The sequence below is a fragment of the Thermomyces dupontii genome (genome assembly GCF_041956625.1).
Source record: "Thermomyces dupontii strain NRRL 2155 unplaced genomic scaffold VTN31scaffold_1, whole genome shotgun sequence".
Taxonomy (NCBI): domain Eukaryota; kingdom Fungi; phylum Ascomycota; class Eurotiomycetes; order Eurotiales; family Trichocomaceae; genus Thermomyces; species Thermomyces dupontii.
In genome coordinates, this window is record NW_027192307.1 from 2,493,137 (window position 1) to 2,511,131 (window position 17,995).

A 17,995-nucleotide genomic window follows, 5' to 3' on the forward strand; every position below is an offset into this window, starting at 1 on the left:
GTTTCTTATCACGATCACCCCGCGGTAGAAAAGTGTTGTTGGCTCATTGATCGATACCTTTTGGAAGATGCTACGCCCTCTCTTGGCTCAGAATGCATGAAGTGATCACCCTCCAGCTAGGCCAGCGAAGCAATTACATTGCTACCCATTTCTGGAATATTCAGGTTCTTCTGCATGTACATATTCTTCTGCAAGTTCCTGCTCTGACGTTTTGACTAGGAATCATATTTCACCTATGGCGAGAACGAGCAGTCTCCGATAGATCACGATGTCCATTTTCGCCCTGGCATCGGTGCCGATGGTAGCGAGACTTTCACTCCCCGGACATTGATCTATGACTTGAAAGGCGGCTTCGGCACTCTGCGTAAATACAATGCCTTGTACGAATCGGACGATGATGTCCCCGCCGCCCTGTGGTAAGTAGGTAAACTGCAGAATCGGATTCGCAACTGACTATTATCCTCCAGGGATGGCACCCAGGTTGTTGAAAAGCAGCCAGAAATCCCGAAAGCAGAGTACCAGAAGAGTCTGGATGAGGGTACCACTCCTCCGCCGCTCAAATCAGACACCGTAAGGTACTGGTCCGATTTCAATAGACTGTTCTATCATCCTCGTTCCATAGTCCAACTTAACGAATATGAGCTTCACTCCCAGTTGATGCCCTTTGACAACTGGACAACTGGGGAAGATCTGTTCCGGGATTTGGATAAAGAGCACGACTTGCTAGATCGAGACGTCCGGCCCTTTGCCGAAGAGTGCGATCAGCTTGGTGCTCTTCAGATATTTACTGGATCTGATGATTCTTGGGGTGGATTTGCGGCGAGGTACATCGATAGATTGAGAGATGAATATGCAAAAACTGGAGTTTGGGTATGGGCGGTGGAAGACGGAGCCAAACAGCAACGGGTACGTAGAATATCTCCAGCAGTCTTGCTGCTTTCTAACAATCCACTCTATAGCAAAAGCAGCTCCTAAAAATGTCGAATACGGCCAGGACATTATGTGCCATCGCGCCGCAGGCATCTTTATATTGCCCTATCATTGATCCTCCCCGTTCGCTTCCCGGCTATGTTTCCATTGATCCTCGATCACAATGGTATACTTCTGCCCTTGTCGCAGCAGCAATTGAAACTGTTACCTTGCCGGCGCGACTTCGCCGAAATCACGATTTCGAGGCTGCATTGGCTGGTCAGAGTGGAGGAACGCAGACAATCTTCTCTTTACAGTCTTCATTCCTGAATGCTCAGCAGAGCGAGATATTATTGGCAAGTTTCTTCGAATCAGACGAAGCAATCACAGGCTTTGATATCGATCATACTTTCCAGGGCACGTCATCCGGCAGCTCCAGCGTTTTCACTCAAATCCAAGTATTCCGTGGAGACTCTCCAGCTGGCAAGCGCGACGAGCCCCCCGAAACAGATACAGAGTTAGAACGAAAGCTACCGGTTTACGCTTCCAAACCAGAGGTTGCAAAGTACGTCATGGAACTTTACTATTTTCAGTCGGTACAAATACTAATCCAGTCGTTCGCTAGATATACGGCTCCATTACGATTCCCTTTCCTCGATAGTTATCCTCGGGATATGCTTCCTACATTCCAATCGGAATCTGGTGTCAATATTTTGGCCGCTCTGTCAACCACGACAAGAGTTCGTGATTCACTGAAGGAGCTGCAGACCGTGGCTACGCGAACCGTTGGAATCGATGAACGAGAGGCGCTCGTAAATGGCTTGGGAGAACTTCGAGAACAGTACGACAACGGGTGGATGAGTGACTCGGATTCGGGTGATGATTAAGCTCCGTAGAGTCGAAGACCATGGGCATTTGACAAATGAGAATCTAACCTAGGTAGTCAATGCAAACATTCCATGTTTGGAAATGTTTGCATCTGAGATAGGCTTACTGGACCTCGATGGCAAAGACGCAAAGTGTCCTCTCTGGATTGTTCGAAGCTGGTGTCCACATGGTTTGTTTCGGACACTTGTCCCCAAAGATGGCTGGAAATCTTGAGCAGCCTTAGAAACGTTCTCGTCTTGCTCCAATACCTATTCTAGAGTCTTTGATGCGTCTGAAACACTCGATTCCACGCATTGTTCGGAGCTAGTTCCTACATAACCTAGTCCCATTTGAACTGTCTTCGCTGATTTCTCGAGATTCGATCCTGAGAACTGCCAGACTTCAGGGAATCTCAAGTCGCTGCATGCTGTTACGGTGCCATTGAGCAGCAAACAGGGCGCAAGTCCCGGCGAACAGCAATATACTCAGATCACCATGCAGACGCACGCTCGCCGAAGAAACGGGCCACGTTTAACGTCCGCCCCGTTCTTCACTCTCCTTATCGCGCCGCTCCTGATATTCTTCCTCTGCTTTGCTACGCCAGCGTCGGCAGCGGGTTCTGCCGTGCTGGGCATCGATTTCGGGACCGAATACTTGACAGCCGTCCTAGTGAAGCCTGGCATCCCGCTGGAGATAGTGCCGACGAAGGATTCGAAGCGCAAGGAATCTGCCGCAGTCGCGTTCAAGCCTGCCCGTGAGAGTGACGCCGTCTTTCCCGAACGGTTCTACGGTGGTGATGCGCTCGCCCTCGCGCCGCGATTCCCAGATGATGTTTATATCAACTTGAAGACCCTCCTCGGGGTCTCATTCGCAGACAACGACGGTATTATCGATCTTTACAAGAGCCGGTATCCGGCTCTACGCCTTGAGCGAGCGCCCGGAGACAGGGATACCGTCGGGCTGCGGAGTAACAAATTAGGAGGCTCCGAGGGCAAGGATGCCTTTATGGTTGAGGAGATACTTGCCATGCTCCTGAAGCAGATCAAAGTGAACGCTGAAAACTTTGCTGGAGAGGGCAGCGTTGTTGAGGATGTCGTTATCACCTACCCGAACTTTTATACTGCAGAAGAAAAAAGGAGCGTCAAGTTGGCAGCGGAACTCGCGGGTCTGAACGTGGAAGCATTGATCAGCGATGGCCTGGCCGTGGGACTCAACTACGCAACGACCCGGACTTTCCCCAGCGTTACAGAAGGTCAGGATCCTGAGTATCATGTTGTTTACGACTCGGGCGCTGGGTCCACGACCGCCACTGTTCTACGGTTCCAGAGCCGTACTATCAAGGAGCTTGGACGCTTTAACAAGACAGTTCAAGAGGTCCATGTCTTGGGCACGGGGCACGACAGGACTCTCGGTGGCGACTCCTTGAATCAGCTCATTGTGGATGATATGGTAGACAAGTTACTCGCGAGTAACAAGTTAAGAGAGGGAACAACCGAAGCCGATATCAAGGCTCATGGAAAGGCCATGGCCAAGTTGTGGAAGGAGGCCGGAAAAGTCCGACACATTCTGAGCGCAAATACAGAGACTGGGTCGACTTTGGAAGGCGTGTTTGATGATGACGTGACGATCAGATACGACCTGAAACGTTCAGACTTCGAGAAACTAGCCGAGGCGCATGCTAGTCGTGTTCGGAAACCTTTGGATGATGCTTTGGCAGCGGCTGGCCTGGGAATTGACAAGATCACTTCAGTGATCCTCCATGGCGGGCTGACTCGGACGCCATTCGTTCAAAAACAGCTTGAGCAGGCCGTTGGAGATTCCAAGAAGCTCAGGAATAGTGTAAATGCCGACGAGGCCGCTGCTTTTGGAGCGGCATTCAAGGGGGCCGCGTTGAGTCCGAGTTTCAGAGTCAAGGATATTCGTACGGCCGACGCTGGCTATTACACCATCAAAGTGGAATGGACCTCAGATGGCAAGGAAAGGCAGCAAAAACTGTTCACTTCAACTTCGCTGGCCGGTGTGGAGAAAGAAGTCACTGTCAAGAACCTGGAGGACTTTGAGTTCCGATTCTACCAGCTGATTCCGGCGGGAGACGACCCTGTTGAGGTTCCGGTTACAAGCGTTGCGACTCAAAACTTGACCGCGTCCGTGGCAAAGCTGAAGAGTCAGTTTGGGTGCGCACCCGCTAATGTCACCACAAAGTTCACTGTTCGTCTGAGCCCGACGGATGGCCAGCCGGAGGTTGTCGCTGGTTCCGTCAGCTGCGAGGTTGATCAGAGCAAGAAGACTAGCGTCATGGACGATGTCAAAGGATTTTTCGGGCTCGGCTCGAAGAAAGACGAGCAAAAGCCACTTGCAGAGGAGAAGAGCGAAACACCAGAATCTGTTACATCCCAGGAACAATCAACCTCAGCCTCGACCTCGACCTCGTCAGGCACAGAAAAGTCGAGTGCAGCCAACGCAACTGAATCCAAGGCAAACAACGAAGCAAAGGTGAAAGTTGAGACCATTCAGATCGCCCTCAAATCCTCACCACTCGGACGACCACCATTGTCAGGTGCGGAGTTAAGCCGAATCAAGAAGCGTCTGGCTGCATTCGATGCGGCGGATCGCGAGCGAGTACAGCGCGAGGAAGCGTTCAATGAGTTGGAAGCATTCGTTTACCACGCCCGGGGCTTGCTGGAAGATGAGGATTTTGTCATCGCGCTCAAGGACGGACAAGCTGCCACGCTCAAAGGACGGCTGGAAGATGTCAACGACTGGCTCTACGGGGATGGCCAACAAGCGAAGATCAAGGCTTTGAAGGAGAAACTGTCATCTTTGAGGGATATCGTCGACCCGGCAGTCCGCAGGAAGGAAGAACACGCGGCGCGGGACGACCAGGTTGCTCAACTTGAGAAGCTTCTCGAGGGGGCAAAGTCGGTGCTGGAGATGGTCACGCAGCAGATCAAGGCGGATGAGGAAGCGTTTTCCTCGGCGCGGTCGGCGTCGAGCTCTAGCTCCAGCTCCGAACAATCCGCCAGCAGCGAGACCAGCACCTCCGCCGCTGCCACCAACGAGTCCGATCTAGACGAGGATCCGTACGCCAGCAGCAGCAGCAGGAGCGAAACTTCATCCGACACATCCTCAGCACCACCATCATCCTCCACGCCAACATACACGCTCTACACTCCCGCAGATCTGAATCGCCTGCAGCAAGTCCTCAATTCCGCTAGCGAATGGCTCACTACTCAGCGTGAGAAACAGTCGACGCTCAAGGCCTCTGACGACCCCGTCCTCACGGTGGCCGACATTTCGCAGCGCGCACAGGAGATTCAGCGCGCTCTGCGCCAGATTTACATAAAGGCGGAGCAGCAGCCCAAGGGGAAGAGCGAAGGCAAGAAGGACAAAGGGAAGGAGAAGAGGAGCAAGGGCGCGAAGAATGCGACGTCATCGTCATCGTCATCATCCACATCGGCGACGCCGTCAGTCAAGGATGAACTATAATCGTTAATGAGGTGTTTATGCATGATATATGGTTTGGCCTGTATACTAAGCGGAGTGGTTAACCTCTGTTGGTCGTGTTAATTATTAGACCGAACTGTTGTACTTCGTATGTCGCGGTTCACTCGCTGGAATTCCGCAGTATTCCATTTTATGCCGTCAGAATGTTTGATACAGGCGTATTCATTTCAGCATACCGCATAGAACAAACCACCAGGACAAAGAACAGTCGGAACAATCCCATGAGCACACTCCCCATCCAACGCCAAACACCCGTCCCTTGAGTCCAATTCAGCTCCATCAAGTACAAGACAAAAAAAATAAAATAATGCAAAACGAAGCGAACATGATGCAATCAATGTAGGAAAAGGTGACACCACTTCGACGCCTTGCGGCACTCAAAAATCAACCTCCTCCCTGCTACGCAGAAACGTGGCCTCGCCGAAATCCTCGTCCATGTCCATTGCCGTCGTGTCCGGGCCACTGGCCTGGGGTACGCTTTGCATAGACAGCGCGGCGGGTTTCCCTATCCTGGAACTTCGGAAGACACGTCTGTGTTGTTGTTGACGTGCGCGTGTGTAGATTGGTCGGTGAGATGGCAGAGCGACACCGTCCGAGCCCGGGGTTGTTGCCTCGTTTTCCTCGTCCTCATCATCCGAGTGGACCATCGCAAGGGGCCGCTTGTTGCTCATGTTGCTCGACTGTGAGGCCATCGACTCCTGGCTACTCGACGGGATCGAAAACTCGTCCCCCTCGTCATTGACAACAGTCCGACCATCATTAGCGTCGTACTCCTCCAGCGGTCGCGGAAACGTCTGCACAGCGTAGTTCCCAATCTTATGAATGCCGCAGAACGGCTCCAGCTCCGCGTAGCACCGACCGCCACTGCTATTTTCCGGCAATGACGTAGTAGGGTATGGATATTCGTTCAGCTTCTTCTGACGCGCGAGCGACTGCTCCGTCTTGTAGCCCTCCGCGACCGACTTGCGTACCCGGGCGCCCACGCCCAAGAGCCCTGAGAGAATGTCCGGTGCGAGTATGGGCGTGACACTGTGGGTTGGTAGGGAGTAATTGTCGTACGAAGTGCTGGAATCATGTTCGTCACATTCGCTGGTATTCCCCGTCGTTGTCGTTGAGGAAGAGAAGTAATTCGTGATGCGGGGCTGGAATCGGCGCTTCTTGGACGAGTGCATGGTTGCTGCTGGTTGGGACATCTTGGGAATGAAACTGTGTGCTTGCTCGAGGGCGAAGAACCGTGATCTTCGAGGACATGGGCTAGTTTCCTTCGGGAGTGAAGTGGATAAAGAGCAAAGAGGAGGCTGGGCGCGCTGTGACGCGCTTTTACGCGGATACTGACGCGACTGCCATATAACCTTTTCCGGAATGCTATCACGTGATTTAGTTATTATTCTGTGCTTACCAAGGGCTCAAGGCTTAGGGTTAAGTACTTTAAGCATCCGTTCTGTCCTGATATTCGGGGCATGTATTGGGGGTAGGCAATGAAGAATGAATGTACATAACACGTTAGGATCACCAATTCCCCCGTCGCCCTCCTCTTTTTTGCCGCTCGCGATGAGCTTTCAGCGCTTTTCGCGTCTCGATAAGGCTGCGTTTGCTCTTCGCCCTCGCTTTGCCTAGTGTCATCAATACGTTCTTCTTGCGTGCCTTTTCCTTGTTCGTCAAGCTCTTCCCTTCTTGCTCCTTGCGCTCCTTCTTGCGCGCCGCCTTGCTCTTGAACTCGGACCGATCCGGCTTGTTCTCCTTGGCGTGCGCGATTCGCTCCTCTCGAGTCTGCTTGGCCTTGGAGGCCGACATTCTCTCAATTTCTTCGGCTGTCAGTGGGTCATCCGCGTGGCGCTGGGCGGCGGCGAGCCTGGCGGCTTTTGCGCGTTGTGCCTTGACAGACGGAAGCTGCGCCGTCACGGCTGCGGTCTGGCGGAGCTCCGCCAGTTTGGCCAGGTCGGCGGGCGTGAGAATCTTAGTCGTTGCGAGCTTGCTGACTGGCTTGCTGCCGGTTTCTTGCGGGTTATTGGTCGTTCCTTGACCACTTTCCGCCACCGTTGTAGACGTCTCATCATCCTGCTTGAGTTTCTTGCTCGGACGTTCATCATCGTCAGAGTCACTCAAGACAATGTCCTCGTCGCTCTCGACGTCAATCCAGCTACCAGAATCATCACTATCATCTTCCTCCACGTCCCACTTGTCCCAACCTGCTTCCTCATCTTCCTCTTCCTCGTCATCCCCGTCAGGAGGCAATCCTTTCTCTGCTCGCTTCTTGCGTCGCTCCTCCTCTTTCCACTTCTCAAGCAGCTCGATGCCTTCGATTTCTCCCGGCGCTTCTTCACCAAAGCGAATTTCTTTCTGCTCCCCAGACATCAAGGCCAGTGTCGCGTCTTTCCCTCGGTCGCGCCGTTTCAGCAACTCTGGATTCACCTCTCGATAAAGACCTAGTAGACTCTTGGCCGCCATCATAACGCCCTTATCCTTACTCTTTCGGTAGAGTACCAAGTCTTGCAGTAATGTCTCGTTCATGGCCAGTGGCTGTCGAACACAGATCTCACGGATGGCGTTCAGACCAGCTGAAGCAACCTCCGCAGCGGCCGCTTCGGTCACAAACTCGTTGGCGATCTTTTGGATCAACGGTTCGATCATATCAGGGGGTACGAGGTTATGTGTAGCTTGAGCCAGAGAAGCCAGAAACGACGTGACCGATGGTTGACGCGGTGTCAGGTACTTTTGAAAGTACGAGTAGAGATGGATAATGGTCAGCTTATGCAGACCAACCAAGCGCGACACCAACTGCAGCACCAGCAGCTTCTGCTCGAGGTTGAGTTTCGACTTGGTATTCTGCAAGTGCTTTTCAAACAAATTTTCCGCGAAACTCTGAGAATCGTAGAGGAGATGTAGAGCTGAAAAGTTCAGCAAATGAGGCTGGTTCTTCTTCCTCTGCTTCCTCTTCACAGTCGCTACCGCTTTTTCAAGCTGCCGTTGTTTTTTCTTGGTCTTCTTATTGATGCCAGTCTGGTGCCGAATCCGGCCGATATCAATTTCCTCTTCGCTGCTCTCATCGTCCAACTCCTCGCGCTCCTTGTCGCTCCCCAAGAAGAAGCGGACGCCGCCGACGATCACTTTCTCGTTGTCCGCTAGCGCTGCCTCCTTCATAATCTCAACGGCCTTGGCTTCTGTCCAGACCTGGCGCTTCCACAGCTCCCGCGTGATCCTGATCGCCCAGAGCGCCTTAGGCGATGTCCGGTCGGAGGTGACAAGATTGTAAAGAACAGTCTGCATGGTCCGGTTGAGCTTGTGATTCGTAGCCTTAGCATTGGACGCTCGCAGGTCGGACAGGATCTTGTTGAAGAGGAGCTCTCGCAGGGTTTTACTCGGGGTGGAGATGAGGATGGGGAAGAGGGTATTGAGAAGACTAGACACGACACCAGTTTAGCAACGCAGCAAATCATCACGGGGACTCTGATGGATTCATACGCTATCGAGTCAATAATGTCTTTCTTCCTCAGCAGCACCAGGCTTGTAACGATCTTCTCTCGGAGTTCCGGCTCCAGAACCGTATGGTGCTGCATGAGCATGTCCATCAACTGCTGTGGAAAGTCTTTCGTGATGTCGCGATAGCAGTCGGCCACATGCGCGATGAAATCGATGAGCTCCCGGAGAGAGATGAGGCCGGCCTCCGCGCTGCCGGAGGGCGCAGCCATGACGATTTCGCGATGGCTCTCATACTGATAGTACTGCGAGAGGAAATCCTCCACGTAGGACCTGCACGGTGATTCAATTAGCGCCCGCGATCGCGATTATCGCTATTGCAACTCGAGTCTACTCACTGAGGATCGCGTCGGATTTTTTGCTGGAGATTGGGCCTAGAGTAAGAATTTGATCAGCCGCCGCTGTCATTCAAGGGGGTCGTCGTCTGGCAAACCTACAAATCTGCCTCGACTTTTTCCAGCGCGCCGAGTTTTCTCTTGCCCATGGCGCTGGAATTGCTGGTTGTTGAGAATTCAGGTCGATCGTGGATGAAGAGTTGATGTTGAATTTTTTTTTTGTCGCCGGTTTATCAGATCCATCCATCGAATCAATCCGAGTTGATAGCGGCATTCGTTATCAACGCCTTAATGCCAACACCATCATCGGATTCTCTACGCAGTACTCCGTACTTCATGGAACAATATACGGAAATTTAGTCTTGGAAAAGCATTACTCCGTTCCAATTGCTTTACTACTTGCTTCCGGCAGTTGAACGTTCGATCGGCCTCACCCTACGAGTAGAAGACATGTGCATATCAACTTTTCATGATAGCATTCAACGTGACGACAGCCGACCACATATTTTCTAGTCCTGCGTCTCCGGGCTGCTTTATTCCTACACAGCCGCGTACATGATGGAACCTGACGAACCCGCAAAGAAAGACCCAAAGCAACCACAAAACACCCAGGAATCCCTTTACCGGTTGCTCTTGGCGACACGCTCCAGCTCGTCCTTCTTCTTGATGGCGTAGGAGTTCGAGCTGCCCTTGGCGGCGTTGATGAGCTCCTCACTAAACCCGAAGTTAGTATTCTTTCAGGTCAACGAGCGGCGGGATTACATACGCCAAGCACTCCGCGATGGACTTGACGTTGCGGAAAGCGGCCTCACGAGCACCAATCGTCAGCAGAGCAATGGCCTGGTTGACACGGCGGAGCGGAGAAACATCGACGGCCTGTCGTCGCACAGTACCGGCGCTGCCGATACGGGTGGAGTCCTCACTGTCGGCAGATGATTAGTTCCACTGTACTGAGCTTTGAGGGAAAACCGAATTTCGTACCGAGGGCCGCAGTTGACAATGGCATCAACGCAGACCTGCAGAGGGTTCTGGTCGGTGATGAGATGGATCTATTCGCGGGAGCAGAGTCAGAATAGCGGTCCCATGTATCTTCAAACGAGAGCAATGACACGTACAATCTCAAAAGTGTGAGCGACGATGCGAACGGCCTTGAGCTTCTTGCCGTTGTTGCGGCCGTTCATCATGATCGAATTGGTCAGTCTACAAGTCGCCCGATGCGTTAGCACCAAATTTCCAGTGTACATCCGAGCGCCCACGGGTGCATTACCTCTCGACGATCGGGCATTGGGCCTTGCGGAACCGCTTCGAAGCATAGCGACCGGCGGAGTGCGGCAGGTAGACCGGCGAGCGGATCTGAATGTAGTCGCTGTACGGCACAATCCGGCGTTAGTCATTGTCCACGCGCGTTGTCATTTGCATTCGACGAATCTCGAGCGAATTCACATACGTCAAGGAAATGTCCCTGATTTCGACATCATCCTGTGTACAATCAGTATCCCTTTTCTTCCGCACCTGGCCATTTCTGCCAGCAATGGCCAATGTTGCGCCAGGATACTCACATAGCTCCATTTGCCGAAGAGCTTGATGGAGTCGGTCTGGACGTCCTTGGGGATGACGTTGGAGTAGCCAACCGGGCTCTCGACCTCAACTTCGCCGGTGTCGGACATGGTGGACGCTGTTGTCGATTGTCGAGAAGGACAGGCAGAGCGTCGAGCGTGAGCGGTCGTCGATGGAAATTGGACGCTGAGCAGAAGGAATTTGCTGGTGTGGCTCGCTTAGCGGATTGCCGTTTGTGTGTGTGGAGCATCGAATTCCTAAGCCAATCATGCCTTTCTAGTCAGGTGATCCAGCTTAACCCTATTGGGACTGCTTACTCAGCTTTACACCCGCTTATGTCATCCTTCGCATTTCCCTCGTAACTTTACTCTCGTTTTCAATTCCGGCCGTTTGATCATCGGCACCACAATTCAAGTTGATCACTTGGACTTGACGTAGCATGACTTAGGATGAAATCGATACCCAGACTACTCAAATATACCGTTGCTGGCAATTGATCATGCGGTGATTTATCGCGCTCTGGATCCAATCCTGGCACTTTCACCATCTCATTGTTCATGCGCCCTGAGGGCGAGTCGCGCAAGTCTCCGTCTCCGTCTGAGACATGACAGGCCCCTACGGTCGACCAGATCAGAATCTTTAAAATACACAGACTCGATGAAACATGGAGGATAAGTAGTAGAGAATCATATATGAGGGCGGATTCCTGGCCTGGCGGAGGTACATACATACATATATTTGGATTCATAGTCAGCCCTCAGTGATAGGCCTCCATCGGTCGACTCCTTGAAAGTCATTCACATCATCGCAGCGACGGTCTCCAGCGTTGGACATCTTCTATACGATTCAACCAGTAGTTACCAGGAACTCATTTTTAGTCGCTGTCGCCTTCATCTTGACCTCCCAACGCAAGAACTTCCCCTCGCTCACGTGAGACACTGACACCCGCGGCGGCCCGGCCGACCGTTACGGTCCCGCTCCGTCTCGCTCTACTAGTCACTCTTTGGCTCTGACCACGGCCTGCAGTCCTCCATGTAGGAGTGGTGATCCCGGGTTGGCTGCATCCCATGCGCTCTCGGATGATCTGTTAAGAATCCCAATATTGGCTGTGCACAGAACAACCATGGCCGAAGACAACCCGGAGTTCCGTGCGGCGCTCGAGGAACTGGAGCGCGAATTGGAGGTACGTTTCTCATGGCCTCTACGTATTTCTTGACCCGTGTTGCTTCGGAGTCTAACCTCATTCGCGATCGTTAGGAAGGTGACATCACGGAGAAAGGGTACGCGCGCCTCGACAAGCTCCTCCTAGATCGATGCGCCCGCGGTCTTCGCCCGGTGCCGCGGGGCAACACAAACGCATCATCCCTCTGAGTCGCATATGCTTACCACGCATGCAGGTATCAGAAGCGCAAAGCACAGCTGTACTCTTACTACTTCGGACAGGATGGCAGTGGCTCTCAAGGACCGGTTATCAATGTTCACAGTCCGCAGCGCCATTCGGTCCAGGGATATTCGAGCTATCCCGGCGGCGACGGCTATCAGTATCCGGGAGCACAGGTGAGCGCGACATACATGCTTGTGCTGTAATCAACGAAGAAACTTATTCCGGTTCGCTTGCAGGAGCCGGCCTCCCTACAGCTACCGGAGCGTGCCGCATCCAGGACGTCCGTGGACTCCCTTTTCCTCCCGAAACAACCTCCTCCTCAAACCAGCAATGAGAATTCTCGTACGGCGACCTTGCTGAGTCAGAACTATGCCTTCAATCCGGAGATGCATTATGACGCCCAATATGACCAGCCAGTGCAGGATCTCTATGATCCGAGCGGCGGTCACACGAGGCAGTCGACCATGGTGGATTCGCAAGCGTACTTTTCAGACTTTGCCGGTCACCAAAATGACGACCACAGAGAAAGCTATGGTGGAGGCTTTCATCGCTATTCACATTCGGACGCGTTCTCTCCGTCGGCTAACGCGCCGCCACCAATGGCGCCCGCTCCGGAAATGTCGCCAGGAGTCATGTTAGATCATTTGATGCCGTTAGAACCGCGCGATGCCCAAATCACGGCACAGGATCCACATGATGCCAACACGAACATGTCGAGTTTCGACAACATTCCCGCGGTGCTGCGTCATCGCGCTCGCAAACACCCCAAACAGCCCGCCTACTGGGTGTTGGACCAGAAAGGCAAGGAGACTGCCTCCATTACCTGGGAAAAACTTGCCAGCCGCGCGGAGAAAGTTGCCCAAATCATTCGCGATAAAAGCAACCTGTATCGCGGGGATCGAGTCGCTCTGGTGTATCGGGATACCGAGATCATCGAGTTCGCGGTCGCCCTGATGGGATGCTTCATTGCCGGGGTTGTTGCGGTGCCCATCAACAACCTTGAGGACTATGCGAGTCTCAACGTCATCCTCACGTCCACCCAGGCGCATCTTGCCTTGACCACTGAGAACAATCTCAAGGCCTTCCAGCGCGACATCGCCGCGCACAAGCTCCAGTGGCCCAGAGGGGTAGAGTGGTGGAAGACCAATGAATTCGGGAGTTACCATCCCAAGAAAAAGGACGACACACCTCCTCTTGCCGTTCCTGACTTGGCATATATCGAGTTCTCGAGGGCACCGACGGGGGATCTCCGCGGTGTTGTGATGAGCCATCGAACTATCATGCACCAGATGGCATGTCTCAGCGCCATTGTGGCCTCTGCTCCTGGTGAACAAGGCAAATCGGCCCAGCAGACACGCCTTCCGCATGGAGAAACACTGATTAGCTACATGGATCCCAGACAAGGCATTGGTATGATCCTCGGTGTGCTTCTCACTGTATATGGAGGGCATACCACTGTGTGGCTAGAACAACAAGCGCTGGAAACCCCTGGTTTGTATGCGCACTTGATCACCAAATACCGGGCGACCATCATGGCTGCAGACTACCCCGGCTTGAAACGCGTGGCGTACAATTACCAACAGGACCCCATGAGCACGCGGCATTTCAAAAAGAATTCAGAGCCAAACTTCTCCAGCGTTAAGCTCTGCCTCATTGATACGCTCACAGTGGACTGCGAGTTCCATGAAATCTTAGCGGATCGATGGTTGAGACCGATGCGGAATCCACGTGCAAGGGAAATTGTCGCCCCGATGCTCTGCCTTCCGGAGCATGGCGGCATGGTTATCAGTGTCCGGGACTGGTTGGGAGGAGAAGAACGGCTGGGGTGTCCGCTTTCACATTCCCAGGAGCGTGAAGAGTCAAAACAGGCGGAGGAAGAAGAGAAGAAGAAGAAAACAGAAAGCAACAACGACGGGTTTGGGAGCAGCTTGCTTGGCGGCAAGCCAGTTACTACTCAGAAACAAGATGATGATAAAAACCAGCTAGCCGAGGTCTTGCTTGACAAAGAGGCCCTGAAGTCTAACGAGGTTGTCGTCGTTGCTACGGGAGAGGAAGCTCGAAAACAGGCCGAATCCCGGACAAATACAGTCCGTGTGGGTGCTTTTGGGTATCCCATCCCGGATGCGACGCTGGCCGTCGTTGACCCAGAGACCAATCTGCTGTGCACTCCAAATGTGATTGGGGAGATCTGGGTCGATTCCCCGTCCCTCTCAGGTGGATTCTGGGCGCTGCCCAAACACACCGAGACCATCTTCCACGCGCGACCGTACAAATTCGAGCCTGGGAACCCAACACCGGTGCTGGTAGAACCAGAATTTCTTAGGACGGGTCTTCTGGGCTGCATCATCGACGGCAAAGTTTTTGTTTTGGGCCTCTACGAAGATCGGCTGCGGCAGAAAGTGGAGTGGGTCGAGCATGGGCAGGAAGTTGTAGAGCATCGATACTTCTTCGTCCAGCACCTGATCCTCAGCATCATGAGAAATGTTCCGAAGGTGAACGACTGTTCCGCCTTCGACGTTTTCGTGAACGAGGAACATCTTCCCGTCGTGGTACTGGAATCTTATGCTGCCTCCACGGCGCCCACTCAATCCGGTGGACCTCCCCGCCAACTGGATATGGCCCTTCTCGAGACCATATCGGAGAGATGTATGGAAGTCCTGTACCAGGAGCATCATCTTCGCGTGTATTGCGTGATGATCGCCGCACCCAATACACTGCCTCGGGTGGTCAAGAATGGCCGACAGGAGATCGGAAACATGCTCTGTCGCAAGGAGTTTGACAATGGGACCTTACCTTGCGTGCACGTCAAGTTCGGGGCTGATCGAGCGGTGATGAACCTGCCTCTGGGCGTCGACCCAGTGGGTGGCTTATGGTCACCCTCGTCTTCGGCGAGTAGACAAGAAATGCTGGCCATGGAGGACAAGCAATATTCGGGCGTCGACTACCGGGACGTCGTCATGGACGATCGAACATCGACGCCGCTGAACAATTTCAGCAACATTGTGTCGCTGCTGCACTGGCGCGTAGCGCGACACGGCGACGAACTGTGCTACTGCTCGATTGATGGCCGGGGCCGCGAAGGGAAGGGCATCACATGGAAGAAATTCGACAGTAAAGTGGCTGGCGTTGCCACGTATCTGAAGAACAAAGTCAAGGTGCGACCAGGCGATCATCTGATTCTGATGTATACACACTCGGAGGAGTATGTATATGCCGTCCACGCCTGCCTTTGCCTCGGTGTTATCGCTATCCCGATGGCGCCGATCGATCAGAACCGACTCTCCGAGGATGCGCCAGCTTTTCTGCATGTCGTGGCGGATTTCGGGGTCAAAGCCATTATCGTGAACAACGATGTCGATCACGTCTTGAAGCAAAAGTCAGTGTCACAGTACATCAAGCAGTCGGCCCAGGTCCTCCGTATTGGCGTCCCGGCGATCTACAACACGACTAAGCCTCCAAAGCAGTCTCACAGCTGCCGTGACCTGGGATATGTCGTGCAGGAGTCTTGGTTGAAGACCTCCCATCCGGCCATCATCTGGACTTACTGGACGGCTGACCAGAGGCGGATCTCCGTTCAACTGAATCACGACACCCTCATGGCCATGTGCAAGGTGCAGAAGGAAACTTGCCAAATGACGAGCTCGCGTCCGGTTCTTGGAAGTGTCCGAAGCACTGTTGGTTTGGGATTTTTACACACATGCCTGATGGGAATCTACATCGGTCAGTATTCAGAATCGAGCTCGAGAGGAAATTTGTTCGGCTAATTGAAGCGTCCACAGGAGCTCCAACGTACCTCGTGTCTCCCGTCGACTTTGCACAGAATCCGACATCGCTGTTTGTCACGCTAGCGCGGTACAAGATTAAGGATACATATGCGACGACGCAGATGCTGGACTACGCTATCAGCACCATGACGGCGAAGGGCTTCCAGCTGCAAGAGCTGAAGAATTTGATGATCGCGACTGATGGTCGTCCGCGGGTGGATTTGTGTAAGAGCGACGCTTCCTCCGGAAACTTGTTCTGAAATGATGCTCATGCATAATGGATTGTCCACAGACCAGAAGGTGCGACTGCACTTTGCCTCGGCCGCACTGGACCGTACGGCCATCAACACGATCTATTCGCACGTGCTGAATCCGATGATCGTCTCCCGATCGTATATGTGCATTGAACCTATCGAGCTTTTCCTGGACATGCGGGCCCTTCGGCGGGGATTGGTGTACCCGGTTGATCCGGACGTTGATCCGACGGCCCTTCGCGTCCAAGATTCAGGAATGGTTCCGGTGAACACGCAGATTGCGATCGTCAACCCCGAGACTTGCATGCTATGCCGCGTTGGCGAATACGGTGAGATTTGGGTGCAGTCAGATGCTTGCGTCAATGCCTTCTATGGCAGCAAGCAGGAGTTCGATGCGGAAAGGTTTAACGGGCGCATCGTCGGTGGCGACACATCCGTGAAATATGTCCGGACTGGTGATCTAGGGTTCCTTCATACGGTGACACGACCAATTGGCCCTGGTGGTCAGCCTGTGGAGATGCAGGTGCTGTTTGTTTTGGGCGGCATCGGTGAGACGTTTGAGGTCAACGGGCTGAATCATTTCCCCATGGACATTGAAGCTTCCGTCGAAAGGTGTCACCGAAACATTGTGCCCGGTGGATGGTACGTGCATGTCCCCTTGTCTAGGTTCCCATATGTGCTGACTTGTCCAGCGCCGTATTCCAAGCGGGGGGACTCGTCGTGGTCCTTGTCGAGGTGACGCGCAAATCGTACCTGGCGTCCCTTGTTCCGGTCATCGTCAATGCCATCCTCAACGACCACCAGATTGTTGTTGACATCGTGGCGTTTGTAGCGCAAGGCGACTTCCCGCGGTCTCGCCTCGGAGAAAAGCAGCGAGGCAAAATCCTAGGCTCATGGGTTACCCGGAAGATGCGAACAATTGCACAGTTCAGCATCCGGGATGCAGACGGCGGCGACACGCAGTCTGGCGAGTCTCACGGGCGCTATATCCGGCGCTCCAAGACGGGAAGCATCGAAGGCAGCGGCAGTCAGCGACGAGCCAGCACGGTGCCCGAGCACGAACAAGTGTCCCGCGCGCCGGTGCCAGCGTCACAGCCACCAGCGAGCATGGAACTGAGACGTCACCAGCTGGTTGATGCTCCGTACCCGTCGCAGGAGGATCTGGAGGAGCAGCATTTCCAGGAGATTCTGAACCACGGTGCGTATCATGAGCCCCTGCCCACAAGTCCCTCTGACGGTCGAAGCGATGCCGCCGGCCAGCAACAACGGCCGGCCCCTCCGCCACTGAACCTGGACGTCTCCGCTCCAGCGCAAGGCAACAGCGGCTCCACCCCCAAGGGTGGCAGCGGCAGCGGCATTCCGCTCGTCAGCCCAGACGACGGCTTCGACTTTGGGCCCGAGTTTTCGAGGCAGACCGTCCAACCGTCGCCGACGATCGAGGTCCAACCACCGCCAGGAACCTCGGGCTCGTCGGGCACTGCTGCCCAGGACGGATCCACCCATGGCCACGGCCACGCCACCGCCAGCGGGGACGGCCACGAAAGTCTCCGTAATGATATGGCCTCGCTCCGCCTGGACGACGATGCGCCGGCAACGGCGGCGTCATCGGGGCCGACCACCCCGACGAATTGGGCGGGTGACTGGCCGCAGGAGGCGCTCATGTACCAGAGACAGATGAGCCCGGCCCGGTAAGATAAATCTCGATATTGGTGGTGATGGACATACTTCACTTCCCCTATGCTTCAACCTCTGTATAATGTGTATAGTGTGTCGGGATACAACCATTCCTTGTAATTGTCATCTGTGGGAGATGGAATGAACAAAAGTTGGTTTGCGTACGGCTTACATTTGTCCTGAATCAAGAATGAATAAATTCTCCAGAAGTCTATGATGCAACATGCAAAGAAGGCTCATAGCAGTACCATAACGTCCTATACCATAATA

The 17,995-nt window shown here is 53.6% G+C and overlaps 6 protein-coding genes across 6 annotated transcripts; 3 read left to right on the forward strand and 3 right to left on the reverse strand.

Moving 5' to 3' along the window:
* Nucleotides 1–92: 92 nt before the first annotated feature.
* On the forward strand, nt 93–1,796 carry VTN31DRAFT_944 (uncharacterized protein; the record flags this gene model as incomplete). The annotated part of the gene is made up of 5 exons (XM_069408504.1): nt 93–164; nt 220–416; nt 468–906; nt 960–1,474; nt 1,535–1,796. The coding sequence occupies 5 exons, from the start codon at nt 93–95 to the stop codon at nt 1,794–1,796; spliced, it is 1,485 nt and encodes a 494-aa protein (XP_069263800.1).
* A 475-nt stretch (nt 1,797–2,271) lies between these two features.
* Nucleotides 2,272–5,262, forward strand: VTN31DRAFT_945 (uncharacterized protein; the record flags this gene model as incomplete). Its single annotated transcript, XM_069408505.1, has 1 exon — nt 2,272–5,262. One exon carries the CDS (start codon nt 2,272–2,274, stop codon nt 5,260–5,262), a length of 2,991 nt encoding a protein of 996 aa, XP_069263801.1.
* A 395-nt stretch (nt 5,263–5,657) lies between these two features.
* Nucleotides 5,658–6,473, reverse strand: VTN31DRAFT_946 (uncharacterized protein; the record flags this gene model as incomplete). The annotated part of the gene is made up of 1 exon (XM_069408506.1): nt 5,658–6,473. One exon carries the CDS (start codon nt 6,471–6,473, stop codon nt 5,658–5,660), a length of 816 nt encoding a protein of 271 aa, XP_069263802.1.
* Nucleotides 6,474–6,789: 316 nt separating this feature from the next.
* On the reverse strand, nt 6,790–9,241 carry VTN31DRAFT_947 (uncharacterized protein; the record flags this gene model as incomplete). Its single annotated transcript, XM_069408507.1, has 4 exons — nt 6,790–8,680; nt 8,743–9,030; nt 9,096–9,131; nt 9,195–9,241. 4 exons carry the CDS (start codon nt 9,239–9,241, stop codon nt 6,790–6,792), a joined length of 2,262 nt encoding a protein of 753 aa, XP_069263803.1.
* Nucleotides 9,242–9,712: 471 nt separating this feature from the next.
* On the reverse strand, nt 9,713–10,759 carry VTN31DRAFT_948 (40S ribosomal protein uS7; the record flags this gene model as incomplete). Its single annotated transcript, XM_069408508.1, has 7 exons — nt 9,713–9,806; nt 9,859–10,014; nt 10,074–10,141; nt 10,208–10,292; nt 10,360–10,458; nt 10,540–10,571; nt 10,652–10,759. 7 exons carry the CDS (start codon nt 10,757–10,759, stop codon nt 9,713–9,715), a joined length of 642 nt encoding a protein of 213 aa, XP_069263804.1.
* A 1,013-nt stretch (nt 10,760–11,772) lies between these two features.
* Nucleotides 11,773–17,743, forward strand: VTN31DRAFT_949 (uncharacterized protein; the record flags this gene model as incomplete). Its single annotated transcript, XM_069408509.1, has 7 exons — nt 11,773–11,832; nt 11,907–11,929; nt 12,047–12,206; nt 12,270–15,753; nt 15,813–16,022; nt 16,090–16,693; nt 16,744–17,743. The coding sequence occupies 7 exons, from the start codon at nt 11,773–11,775 to the stop codon at nt 17,741–17,743; spliced, it is 5,541 nt and encodes a 1,846-aa protein (XP_069263805.1).
* Between the last annotated feature and the right edge of the window lie 252 nt (nt 17,744–17,995).